The sequence below is a fragment of the Neomonachus schauinslandi genome, chromosome 16 (genome assembly GCF_002201575.2).
Source record: "Neomonachus schauinslandi chromosome 16, ASM220157v2, whole genome shotgun sequence".
Classification (NCBI taxonomy): domain Eukaryota; kingdom Metazoa; phylum Chordata; class Mammalia; order Carnivora; family Phocidae; genus Neomonachus; species Neomonachus schauinslandi.
This window is the reverse complement of record NC_058418.1, coordinates 41,583,922-41,597,144: the sequence shown is the minus strand read 5'-3', so window position 1 is coordinate 41,597,144 and position 13,223 is coordinate 41,583,922. Positions and strand designations below refer to the sequence as shown.

Here is a 13,223-nt window from a genome sequence, read left to right as displayed (position 1 = left end):
GCGACTGCCTTCAGCTCAGGTCATGATCCTGGAGTCCCGGGATCGAGTCCCACATCGGGCTCCCTGCTCGGCGGGGAGTCTGCTTCTCCCTCTGATCCTCTTCCCTCTCGTGCTCTCTGTCTCTCATTCTCTCTCTCTCAAATAAATAAATAAAATCTTAAAAAAAAATAAAAAAATAAAGTGGGGTCGGGTATGATCATTACTCTAGAATATTTGCAAGTCAAGAGGCACATGGGCATTTTTCTCTTGACCTATCTAAAAGCAAATCTTCCAATTTCCTGTCTAGGGAACATAAACTTGTTATAAGCATTTTGGGAGTTAAGAAAAAGAGACAGCAGTCTCCCTACTCAGTATGCAGACTTTCATTATGCCTCCCCTCCATCCCAACTCCATTTTCTGTACAGATCCTCAAGCTCTGCCTTCAGTAATTCTAGAACCTAAAATCTCTATTTCATTCCCTCTAAAGAGTAAATCTGCAATATTCTCACAGGGTAAGACAGTGGTTATCACTTGGCTATGCCACATAAGAGAAAAATCTGGGAAGTCTAACTACTTTTTGTAGACTTTCAACCAATCCTTTTGCTTTCAGCTCCACCTCACATCCCACTTTCAGAGACACTCACTGCCTCAAATTCCTGAGTCTTTCCAGGGTTCTTTGGTGTAAAATGATTTGTGTTCCTTACTGATTCTCTCTCTATCCAACAGGCTTAAGTTGCAGCTGTCTAAGTTCTAATGACAGTAAAACATATGTGTTCAATTTACTATATTTACCTGGAAGTTGCAGTTTTCTGTAAATATTTATATAGTCAAGAAATCTATCAATATTCTCTCTTTTTTTAAGATCTTATTTTTAAGTAATCTCTACACCCAACCTGGGGCTCAAACCTACAACCCCAAGATCAAGAGCTGCACACCCCAGGGCACCTGTGTGGCTCAGCTGGTTAAGTGTTGAACCCTTGATTTTGGCTCAGGTCATGATCTCGTGGGATTGAGCCCTGTGTCTGCTCCGGGCTCAGTGGGGCTTCTGCTTGAGATTCTCTCTCTCCCTCTAGGTCTGCTCCTCCCCACCGCCTTGCACAAGCATGCGCCCGTGCTCTCTCTCACTCTCTCAAAAAAAAAAAAAAACTACACTGACTGAGCCAACCAGGTACCCCTCAATACTTTCAGTTGTGATTTCTTTTTATATATTTTCATAGAATAAGTTCATAAATTTTATACAGATTTAATTAAATTGAAAATATTCCATAAAAAATAAAATGCCAACATGATCACAATAAAAAAAAAACTAAATCAATAACTAAAGAAGAAACTGGAAACCCATGGTTACTAAGTGATTAGCTATTCCTTTCTGCTATACCTGTTGCTCTTTCATGTTTAATCCAAATTGAACAAATTACTCTATGGAACCAACTATTCGTCTAATAGAGGAAGAAACACCAACAACTTTACCACTTGCCTCTAAGTACTGTGAAGGGGACAGGGTCCATCCTGTTACCTCCAGAGCACAGTAGAGTACCTAGCACATTACAGACGTTCAATCACTGATGAATGAATGAATTTTGGAATAAGAGAGTACAATTTTGTGGAGCAAAATAACTCATGAGATTAGCCAGCAGAATTATTTAAATAAGAGTAACAGTCACTAAAGTAGGCTGTTCTAAACGGAGTAGTTAAGTCTAAAATAGAAAATACAAATAAAAATTTTATTGCTATCTATTAAGCTACCCAAATATCACGTACCAGTAAGTACTATATACCAAAGTATCCTAGTCATATTAGATGACTCACATTAATACCAGCTTGGCAAAGACATAAGCCACCTGTCCTTTATACTTCGATAGTAAAATAAACCAGTGATGGGGGAAGGTAATCATGCATATAAGATTTCAAAGGGAATATATTTTGTAACACATACTTCAGCCAGCATCTGCTCCAAGCATATGGACTATACAGCATATAAAAAATAGGGTTTCTCCTATGCATCTTAGGGATTTTAAAGGGACGTCAAATAAATTAGACTGTCTTCCCATTTTATTTTCAGATGAGCATTATGTTATAGGCCATAAACAAATTATTGCTGCTAACATTACTCTCTAAAAACTTTCATCTAGGATCAGTATACCTCTCTTCAGGCCACCCTCTGCTTTGGAGAAGAAAGTAAGCCAAGTTGTTTGTTATGTTTCTGTATCGTTTCCATAGCAAAGGCCTGTGCCTGCTTAATTTAACTAAAGCTGGAGTGTTAAAGCCTGAAGGTCACTATAGGACAAACCAGAGCAGCTTCAATAAGAGCAATTCTATTATCAGTTCTGCTAAATTACTTGGGGGGGGGGGGGTGGAATCTGAATATATCAGAAACATGAGAATACATCATAGAAATACTAAAAATACAAAATTACAAAATTAAATTTCCATAATATAAACAAACTGTTTCAAACTGAAAATGTGCATATAACAACATCATATAAAAAAAATCATCACCTGGGAAAGGATCTTGGTGTATGATGAAATACAAAGTCTAAGTATGAAAAAAATTCTACAATCCCATTTTCATTTTAATTGTTTAAGATTTATTTATTTACTTCAGAGAGAGAGAAAGCAAGCAAGCAAGCAGGGAGGGGCAGAAGAAGGACAGTGAGACCCTCAAGCAGACTCTGTGCAGTGTGGAGCCTGGTGCCTGGCTCGATCCCATGACTGTGAGATCAAGACCCAAGCCAAAACCAAGAGTCGGATGCCAACCAACTGAGTCACCCAAGTGTCCCAACAATCCCCATTTTTAAAATTTCAGTAACTTTTAAGATGAGATTCAAAATATCTATGCGTTGGGAGTGTCTGGGTGGCTCAGCTGGTTAAGCGTCTGTCTTTGGCTCAGGGCATGATTTCCAGGTCCTGGGATTGGCCTGCAGCAGGCTGCCTTGCTCAGTGGAGAGTCTACTTTTCTCTCTCCCTCTGCCTCTTCCCTCCGCCCCCCCCGGACTCGTGCGTGTGCTCTCAAATAAATAAATTTAAAAAATACTAAATATCTGTGCCTTAATAAAATTATCACTGTATAATAAAAATGTATGTGTAGCTTTAAGCAATTTTACCCCATGTGTAGATTCAAGTAACCAACATCACAGTCAAGATAAAGAACTCTTCCAACACCACAAAGGAACTCTCTTGTACTACCCCTTTATATTTGCAGTCTTCAACTTGTTCCTGTTCCCTGGCTATCAAACCAGCACTGCCCAACAGAACTTTCTGCAATGATAAAAATCTTCTACATCTGCATTTTTTAAAAAATCCATGATCTATGTGGAATCAATTCTTGTGTAAAATGTGAGGTTTAGGTTCAGATTTATTTTCTGAATGGAAAATAAATGGATGTCCTATGGATGTCCAATTGCTCCAACATCATTTGTTAAAAAGACAATGTAGGCGGCGCCTGGGTGGCTCAGTTGGTTGGGCATCTGCCTTCGGCTTGGGTCATGATCCCGGGGTCCTGGGATCGAGTCCCGCATTGGGCTCCTTGCTCTGCGGGGAGCCTACTTCTCCCTCTCCACCCCACTTGTGATCTCTCTCACTATCTCTGTCTCTCTCTCTCAAATAAATAAAATCTAAAAAAAAAAAAAGACAATGTAGGGGCTCCTGGGTTGCTCAGTTAAGCATCTGACTCTTGATTTTGGCTTAGGTCATGATCTCAGGGTTGTGAGATCAAGCCTTGCATTAGGCTCCGCACTGGGCATGAAGCCTGCTTAAGATTCTCTCCCTCTCTTTCCCTTCCTCCCTAAAAAAAAAAAAAAGAAAAGAAAAGACAACAGTCATTAGCCACACACCTACCAACACTTGAAATGCTGTTAATGCAACTAAAGAACTCAATTTCTAATTCTGGTTAATTTAAATTTAAATGTGGCCAGTGGCTACTGGATTGGATAGTGCAGTTCTCTCTCTCTCTCTTTTTTTTTTTTTTAAGATTTTCTTTATTTATCTGACAGAGAGAGACACAGCAAGAGAGGGAACACAAGCAGGGAGAGTGGGAGAGGGAGAAGCAGGCTTCCCACGAAGCAGGAAGCCCGATGCGGAGCTCGATCCCAGGACCCTGTGACCATGACCTGAGCCAAAGGCAGACGCTTAACGACTGAGCCACCCAGGCGCCCCAGGATAGTGCAGTTCTAAATTCTTCCCTCTACTTAATACTTTTCCTTTCTTAGTATCTACCTTTTCTCTGGTTAATGTTTATTAATGAGCTATAAACTTTTTTTTTTTTTTAAAGATTTTATTTATTTGACAGAGACAGACACAGTGAGAGAGGGAGCACAAGCAGGGGGAGTGGGAGAGGGAGAAGCAGACTTCCCGCAGAGCAGGGAGCCTGATGTGGGGCTCGATCCCAGGACCTTGGGATCATGACCTGAGCCGAAGGCAGACGCTTAACGACTGAGCCACCCAGGCGCCCTCTACGAACTTTTTTTAAATAAGCAGTACCCATTTCAACCCCTTCACCTATTTGCTCTTTTAGAGATGTGAATTTCCTCCATTAAACCTTTATCCTACTTTACTGTTATTATCTCATTTGCAAGCTTCACCAAACTATAAACTTCATGGAACTAGGAAACATGTCTGATTTCCCCCCACCGAATCCCCAGCTACTATAGTAAAAGACTGGCTTGAATGTATTAAATAGTTGCAGACCATATTAACGAATAAGATTATTTACTTCACGGGCAGATGAGTGATGCAGTCAGTTAAGTGACTGGACTGACTCTTGGTTTCGGCTCAGGTGGTAATCTCAGGATTGTGAGATCAAGCCCTGCATTGGGGTCTGCGCTCAGCACAGAGTCTGCTTAAGATTCTAACCACCCCACCACTTATATGCTCTCTTACTCTTACTCTGCTACTTATTCTTCATCAGGGTTCACAGAGTACTGATCAACATTTACTGAGCATTTGTGTAAGGTACTATGCCATGTTCTGTACATGCAGTGTTTCATTTAATCCTCATATCAGTTCTTAGGTAGGATGATATTATCCTCACTTTATAAAAAAGTGGTAATTAGTCTTATCACATCACATACTAATTCTCACTATTATAACATTGTAATAATATTTTATTTACTTTTTCACTGTCTCTTCTCAGTATAATGTAAGAAAGGCCCATGAGGGCAGGACTTTGTCTTGTTCATCTCTAGATCCCCAGCATCTACAATACTGTCTATAATGTAGTGAGCAATCAAAAAATATTTACTGAGTGAGTGAGCGGATACATGGATGAATAAATTAAGCATTGAACGATTTAATAAAAAAAATCTAGAAAAGTTACTTGGCCAAAGTACAGGATAGGAATCAAACCCAAGCAGTGTGGCTACAGAACCCTATTAGTCACTTAGCTACTATTAAACTCCTGAATATAAATTAAAAGACCAATACTGTATAGGGGATATGGCAGAGAAGACATGCTGACATCACAGATTTATGTAGAGTCATGTTGTATAGTATAGTATAGAGTTGTTGCTGAGGAAAGACTCCCAACCCAGGGACTACTTTTCACAGTCCCTGTCTATATAAGTAGGGTCATGTGACTACTTCTGGCCATTGGACTGTGAGAAGTAATAACTGGTAGTAATTTCCAGGTTCACGTATCTTATGTACCTTCCCTATACTCCATTTGCTTTTCCTAGGAACCATGGAGGCTGTGTATTGAAGATGATAGCATCACAAGATGGAGAGACCTTGAATTCATGAGTGACAATCTCTAAGAAAATAAAAAATAAACTTCCTTTATTTGGGTCCTAAACCACTGAGAACTGGGAAGTATTAGTCATAGTAGGGAGCCTAACATGATTAATCCAAGAGAGCTTAAACTACAATAATGGTAAATAAAGGTCTAAGATTTTTATCAGGGATTATAAAGGTAATAGAAGCAGCATGTGACTTTAAGTCAAAGACCAGGGTTTCTAAAAAAGCTTATTTGGAGAATTAAATGAGACAATGTGAAAGTAGTTATGAAAATGAAAAGCACTACGAAATTATAACTTAACTGTAGTATAAGAGTCAATATAGTACAATAGAAAACATAACAGCAGAGTCAAAAGGCCTGGGTTTAAGATCTCTACCAATTACATCATGTGTAATCTTTTTTTTTTAAGATTTTATTTATTTATTTGAGAGAGAGGGAGAGAGAGCACAAGCAGGCAGAGGGGCAAAGGGAAGGGAGAAGGAGACTCCCCGCTGAGCAGGGAGCCTGATGTGGGGCTCAATCCCAGGTCCCTGAGATCATGACCCGAGCCAAAGGCAGATGCTTAACCGACCAAGCCACCCAGGCGCCCCTACATCATGTGTAATCTTAAATCACCTGCACAATGTACTTGCCTTGCCCTTTTCAAGGAACTATTGTGAATATTAAATATAAACTCTGAGAAAACATTTTATAAACTATAAAGCAGTACAAAAAGGGAATTTTTGCGATTAGCAGGAGCACAAATATGTAAAATGTCACTGAATTCGGCAATTTAAATAGCATATTCTCTTTTAGCACTTTGGGAATAAATGTGCACATGAAAATAAAATTCTTTTAAAATATGTGTTCTAAAAATTAAAAAAGTATTCTAAAAGATACGGAGATTCTATATGTTAAAACATTTAAAACAAAATTCATAGTATTAAAATCTGTAAGTCTCTTTCAATCCTAGTGAATGATGAAAATGTACATCTTCACTACAAAACTCCAATAAAAACTACCAACTTTAATTAAAGAGACAATTTTCCCATATTTGGCTAAGGACTAAAAAGAAAAATAATCTGATTAAGTATTCATTATAACCTATGCTAAATTTACTACAGATTAATTTCCTGGCAACAAGTAAACAATTTAGTTTCATTTTAGACTAACCTGCATGTTTCTCAATTGTGCTTGTACATGCCAAAGGCACTACAGAAATTTTTTATCCCCACAACTCAAAAACATTATAGATGTGTAAAACCTAAGAAAACCCCACTGGGAACTTGGAATAAGATTAACAGTGCTGCATAATTCTACAGTCCCTAACCATACAGTATACAAAGACATGAGAGTATATATATACATATATATAGTATAATATATATGTGCATATATATATGACATACAACATATATATACCAGTATCAATCATTCATCTATCAAACCAATTTAATAATAAAAGAACATTCAACTTCTTTCTATTTTGCATTCTCCATTTACAAATTTACCACATTTTACTTTTTCTCCTGGAATACACACATTAAGACTAGGATATTAAAAAAACAATTGCATGGGCGCCTGGGTGGCTCAGTCACTTGAGCATCTGACTTCTGCTCAGGTCATGATCTCAGGGTCCTGGGATAGAGCCCTGCGTAAGGCTCCCCACTGAGCGGGGAGTCTGCTTGAGATTCTCTCTCTCCTTCTCCCTCTGCCCCACCCCCTGCTCATGTTCTCTGTCTCTCAAATAAATAAATAAAATAAAATCTTTTATTTTTTTTTTAAGATTTTTATTTATTTGACAGAGACACAGTGAGAGAGGGAACACAAGCTGGGGGAGTGGGAAAGGGAGAAGCAGGCTTCCCGCTGAGCAGGGAGCGGGCTCATGACCTGAGCCAAAGGCAGACGCTTAACAACTGAGCCACCCAGGCGCCCCTATTTAGTATCTTTGACCTTAGATCTTTTTAGGACCTCTGAGAATGAAGAACAATATCTAAGATTCAGTAGTTCTTAGTTTTACTTCTATTTCATTTTTAAAATGTTTCATTCAAATAAAATTAAAGTTAATATTCAACTATTATGATTCAAAACTTACATATTAAATATATTTCACACACTCAACTATTATATAACTTTTATGATTTCAGGTTAGTTTTATTTTCTTCTAATAAATTCAGATAAAAATAAATATTTTAATCACAAAGATGTTCAGTATAATCTTATCCTTAAAAAATTCATTCTATTTTCTACCCATCCATTCAGTCTTTCATTAAATACAGAGAATTATCTGAAATGTTAATCAAATACTAACAACTACTTATTTCTGAGGGTTTTTTATTTTTTTTAAGATTTTATTTACTTGACAGAGAGAGCACAAGCAGGGGGAGTGGCAGGCAGAGGGAGAGGGAGAAGCAGGCTTCCTGCTGAGCAGGGAGCCCGATGCGGGGCTCGATCCCAGGACTCTGGGATCATGACCTGAGCAGAAGACAGACGCTTCACCAACTGAGCCACCCATGTGCCCCTTTCTGAAGGGCTTAGATTTGGGGTAATTTACTGCTTTATTCTACTTTTTTAGTATTACTTGGATTTTAAATGAGCGTGTATTATACTTAAAAGCATAATACAGTTGTGGTTTTGTTTTTTGTTTTTTTAAAGATTTATTTGACAGAGAGAGATACAGCGAGAGAGGGAACACAAGCATGGGGAGTGGGAGAGGGAGAAACAGGCCTCCCGCTGAGCAGGGAGCCCGATGTGGGGCTCGATCCCAGGACCCCGGGATCATGACCTCAGCTGAAGGCAGATGCTTAACGACTGAGCCACCCAGGCGCCCCTTGTGTTTTGTTTTAATGAGAAAAACAACTGTTTGATCACTATAATCTTTCCCCAGAGTTCCCCAGCTAGAGAGTCAGTCCACAATCAAAAGACTATTTTTCAGTATAGAAAATAAAACAAAACAAAAAAATCCAAAAATCCTCAATGCAGAAGTGCTGCCGTTATCAATAAGAACACAAAACCTCAATAGAGGCTTTGAAGCTTTGAGTTTTCTCTCTTTGGGCTCAGTAGTACCTAAATGTGCAGACTATCATCAACAGATATATGGTATCTCCAAAAGAAGCCCCAACTCATACCTTTACAACAGGATGTCCCCCAGTAGATGCTTTTACTGCTCCTCGACTACCTTCAGTTTCATAATGGGCTCGATGATGAGTTTTAGGTTGCACTTCTATTTTCAGTTCACACTGTCCAAAATGAGTTGGTAAAGGCCAGTCTAGTGGAGGTAATGAAGATGTGCTATAAACAAAACACACAAAAAATTCATTTCACCATGCTATTATTGCCAAGCAATGATTCAAATCACTTCTTTGCTAGCAACGAACATTTCTTTCTTCCTGTGATCTCTGAAGCAGAGTACTGCAAAACTTCACTTAATAAGTTATAACACTGGATATGATGGGTACTTAAGAAATAATTCTTTAACCTGAAGAATAAAATCAATTTCATTTACTTCTTGGTTTCCTGTATTTTTTTGTTTTAAAAGGACAAGTTTTAACATTCTGTAAAACTATAACTGATTCTCAACTATGTGTACATAATTATAAAGACAAAAGAATTTAATTTTTTTAAGCAAAGATGTCCATCCGTGTGTATGTATATCAATGTCTAAGGATCCAAACATCCCTGTATCTCAGTACATAGACCTCCTTCATGATGTGTAGCTATAGAAGTTAGTCTGCTGTACATGTTGCTTCCCCACTTTCTCCCTATAACTCTTTTCCCTGTCTCACTGAAATACTGCTTATAGTCAGCAGTATACTGTAATTTGAGGAACAAATTTAATTTCACTATACACCTGGCTGAAAAAAATATAAGGCCTATCACTGAAGCACTCTGTCAATTTTAGAGAAAATGTCAGTTGATCAGTAAGATAATTTAAACAGCTTAAAGGGATAGGGATACAGATTCATTCAGACATATTAACACTGAAAATGTGGGATTTAAAAAAGAAATAACTTATACATCTATAGGTCAAATATTAAAGGACCCAAAGCTACAATAATTAATGTTAAAAATATCTTCTTAGTGACTGATGAAACAGGACTTTTAAGGTCTCTTCCACCTCGGAAATGCTATTATTCCTATCATTCATTTCTATGTCCCCAGCCCAGCTTTACTAACTACTGTGAAACACAAAAGGTATTAACTTTTACTAGTCTGAAACAACTCAATTTCAACTCTCAGCTAGTTTCCACAGTTCCATAGACTTAAGTAAACCCCTAAAAAGATTAAGATAATTTTCAGAAGCAGTGTGCATGATAGGCTTAAAGGTGTCTTCAATACCATAATTCCACATTTTATTTTTCTAAAGATCTGGATCAAGAAATAAACATTCATACCAGTGAAAAATCATTAAAAAAAAAAAAGTAAACAAACCCAACTCCACCATGTGGACGATAACAGTTGTCTTTTCTAATCAATTATAGACTAGATTGATTCTATAAAATAGGATTGTGGTAACTGATCAGTCATTTGGAAAATAAAGTTGTTACACTTTACTCCAGTCCTTAGCTAGACTCAAGATTCAAATATATATATATAAATACAAATACTGTATGTTATATACATATATTATAAAACTAATGTGTAAATAAAAATTTTATTAGAAATGTACAAGTTAGATTTTTGCTTATTTTTAATTATTTTAGACTGGGGTAAGGCTTTCAAATATAACACAAAATCCAAAAGCCATACGGCAGAAGACAAATTTGAATACATAAAATGTTAAAATTCCTCTACACTAATAAAAAAGTCAAATTTATAAAGTCAAAAGACAAAAAATTGTGAAAAAAGCTTGCCTTAATATACAAACTTCATTTGTACAATAAGTTCTTAAAAATATAAAAAGCCTATTCGCAATTAGTTTTATTAGTAATTTAACTCATACTATAATCAAACCCTTTACAAGAAGCTTTTTTAGATAAGAAAATTCTTTCTGGGATTCTTAAATGTAATTTACTATTATTTACAATTCATTATCTTTATGCTTTTAAAATGCTAAGTCCAGCCTCTATAAAGGCCCTTTTAAGACTCAATGGAAAAGACTTTAATTGATTTGTCCAAAAGACACTGAAAAAGGGGGGGCGGGGAATGGTCAAACCATTCCATATAGATAATGTAGTCGCATGCCACCAATAACCCATAAGTATGAACAATGACCAGCAGCCATTTCCATCAACTCACCGAAATATTGGGGTGTGGCCAGGCTTTGGTTTGCTCCAGGTAAAAGGTGAAGGAACTGAAAGAAACTGGTCACCAGATGAATCTTTCTTTAAAGGATACTGAGATCCAAGGCCATCATCTATCGAAGTCTCCCGGGATGGTGATAAATTCCCTTGGTCATCTGAACAGAGCTCTAATTTTCCTGGTAGTACAGTAGCTTGATCTTCAGAAGTCTTCCTTGTTTTCAGAGGGATATCAGTCTCTACACAGTACTGAAATGGAAAAAGTGCAGGGCCAAGGCCTGATCCCCCCTGGACAGAAGCATTAAGCCAGGTATCTTCTGTTACACTTCCCCTGGGGGAGTGACCAGGAGAAGGAACAGGTGAGTGATGGGGTGAAAGGGACCCAGCATAACAAACCTCAGCACTGGAGTGCCGGCGTTTCCCACAGGGGGAGGTAGGCCTTGATGAGGGCCCTGAGGCTGGCCTGGGGCTCAGCCAATTCTCATCAGTGACACTAGATCTAGGAGAGTGGCAAGGAGATTGCCTGGGTGACAAGGAGTGTCCAAGTCCATATTGTTGATGCCAGGACTCTTCCCCAGGGCAGCCTCCTGGCGAGCCACCAGGAGAAGTCAGAGGGGATCCGAGAGTAAATCGGGCGGCAGCTTCATTCAACTCCGAATCCACATCATCATAAATGTGTGAAAGAGATTCACAAGAAGATGCATCTGAGAACCAGCTCCTAGAAGATATACTGCTGGCAGGACTAGGACTAAGGGAAGACTCCCGGTAGGATGGCTCAAGAGGAAGATAGAGATGATCTCTAGAAGGCCTTTCCAAATACTCCCTTTCTGGGTCATTTATGTGTAGGTCATCTTCATGAGCATCTATTTCTTGATGACAGTTAGGAGAGATGGATGTAATTTGAATACTTGGGCACTCAAAAGTTTTGGGACCACCTAATGGGCTGTATTTAGATTCAGGAATCTCACAAGTTCCTTCATAGTTTTTGTGACCTTGGAGCTGAAACGATGGTGACAAAACAGAAGAGTGAGACGGTAATCCATGATGTGGTAAGCAAAGTGGTGAGTTTAAAGTAGATGGAGGTGGATCTACATTAAAGATGTAAATGGATGCACAATCATCTGGCTCAAGATCTATGGGGGGAAAGAAAAAAAAAAAAGAAAAAAAAAATCAACAAAACAAGAAATTAGAAAATTTAGATGTATAAATTACTAGATGAGAAAGTAAATAATAATCTTGAGAGAAAAAAGTGGATACAAAATGTGTATCATTAGCTCCACTACAGAGTGGTGTGTGTGTTTTGTTTATATTCAAATCCCTTCTCTGCCAACACCAACAATGTGGGTTTTTTTTTTTTTTTAATTCTTAACATAATCTCTACACCCAACATGGGGCTTGAACTCACAACCCTGAGATCAAGAGTTGCATGCTCTACTGAATGAGCCAGCCAGGCGCCCCAACATGTATTTTTTAAAAAATATATCTGGTTATTTCTGCAGATATGTTATTATTACATATTTATATTTGTAATTATAGGTGTAATTTTTCCCTTATTTCCACATTTTCTAAAATGAAAATCACAAAACATCTGAAAATAAATGCTTCTATAAAAGAAATAATCAGGGGCACCTGGGTGGCTCAGTTGTTAAGTGTCTGCCTTCGGCTCGGGTCACGATCCCAGGTTCCTGGGATCGAGCCCCACATCAGGCTCCGCCTGTTTCTCCCTCTCCCACTCCCCCTGCTTGTGTTCCCTCTCTCGCTGTCTCTCTCGCTCTGTCAAATAAATAAATAAAATCTTAAAAAAAAAAGAAATAATCATATCCATAATTCCAAAAAACATTCATGGAATTATATAAAATGATACAATTCTATAAATTCAGCCTCATCTGGGGTCTGCAAGTTAAAATGGAATAAAGAATAGAACAGAGTCTTTGAAATGTTTTTTTTTTTTTTTATTTTTTTTTTTTTATTTTTTTTTTTTTAAAGATTTTATTTTTATTTATTTATTTGAGAGAGAGAATGAGAGACAGAGAGCATGAGGGGAGGAGGGTCAGAGGGAGAAGCAGACTCCCCACTGAGCAGGGAGCCCGATGTGGGACTCGATCCCGGGACTCCGGGATCATGACCTGAGCCGAAGGCAGTCGCTTAACCGACTGAGCCACCCAGGCGCCCCTGAAATGTTTTTAGTTCATAAGCATACACACTAAGTTTATTAATGAGAAGGATTACAGACTCAACTTAGGAGACCTAGATTCTAGTTTACCTTTGCCATTAACTGTGAGCTCTTAGTAGTA

At 38.1% G+C, this 13,223-nt stretch overlaps 1 protein-coding gene across 3 annotated transcripts in view; it reads right to left on the bottom strand.

Annotated features, from left to right (window-relative positions):
* Positions 1-13,223, bottom strand: part of NFATC3 (nuclear factor of activated T cells 3) — a 120,363-nt gene that overhangs the window by 65,667 nt on the left and 41,473 nt on the right. For all 3 annotated transcript variants that reach the window (XM_021705741.1, XM_021705742.1, XR_006541445.1), the window contains exons 2-3: positions 10,928-12,062; positions 8,818-8,980 (exon numbers count right to left, since the gene is read on the bottom strand). In XM_021705741.1, the coding sequence (XP_021561416.1) occupies positions 8,818-8,980; positions 10,928-12,062 (1,298 nt within the window). The remainder of the gene's footprint in view (positions 1-8,817; positions 8,981-10,927; positions 12,063-13,223) is intronic.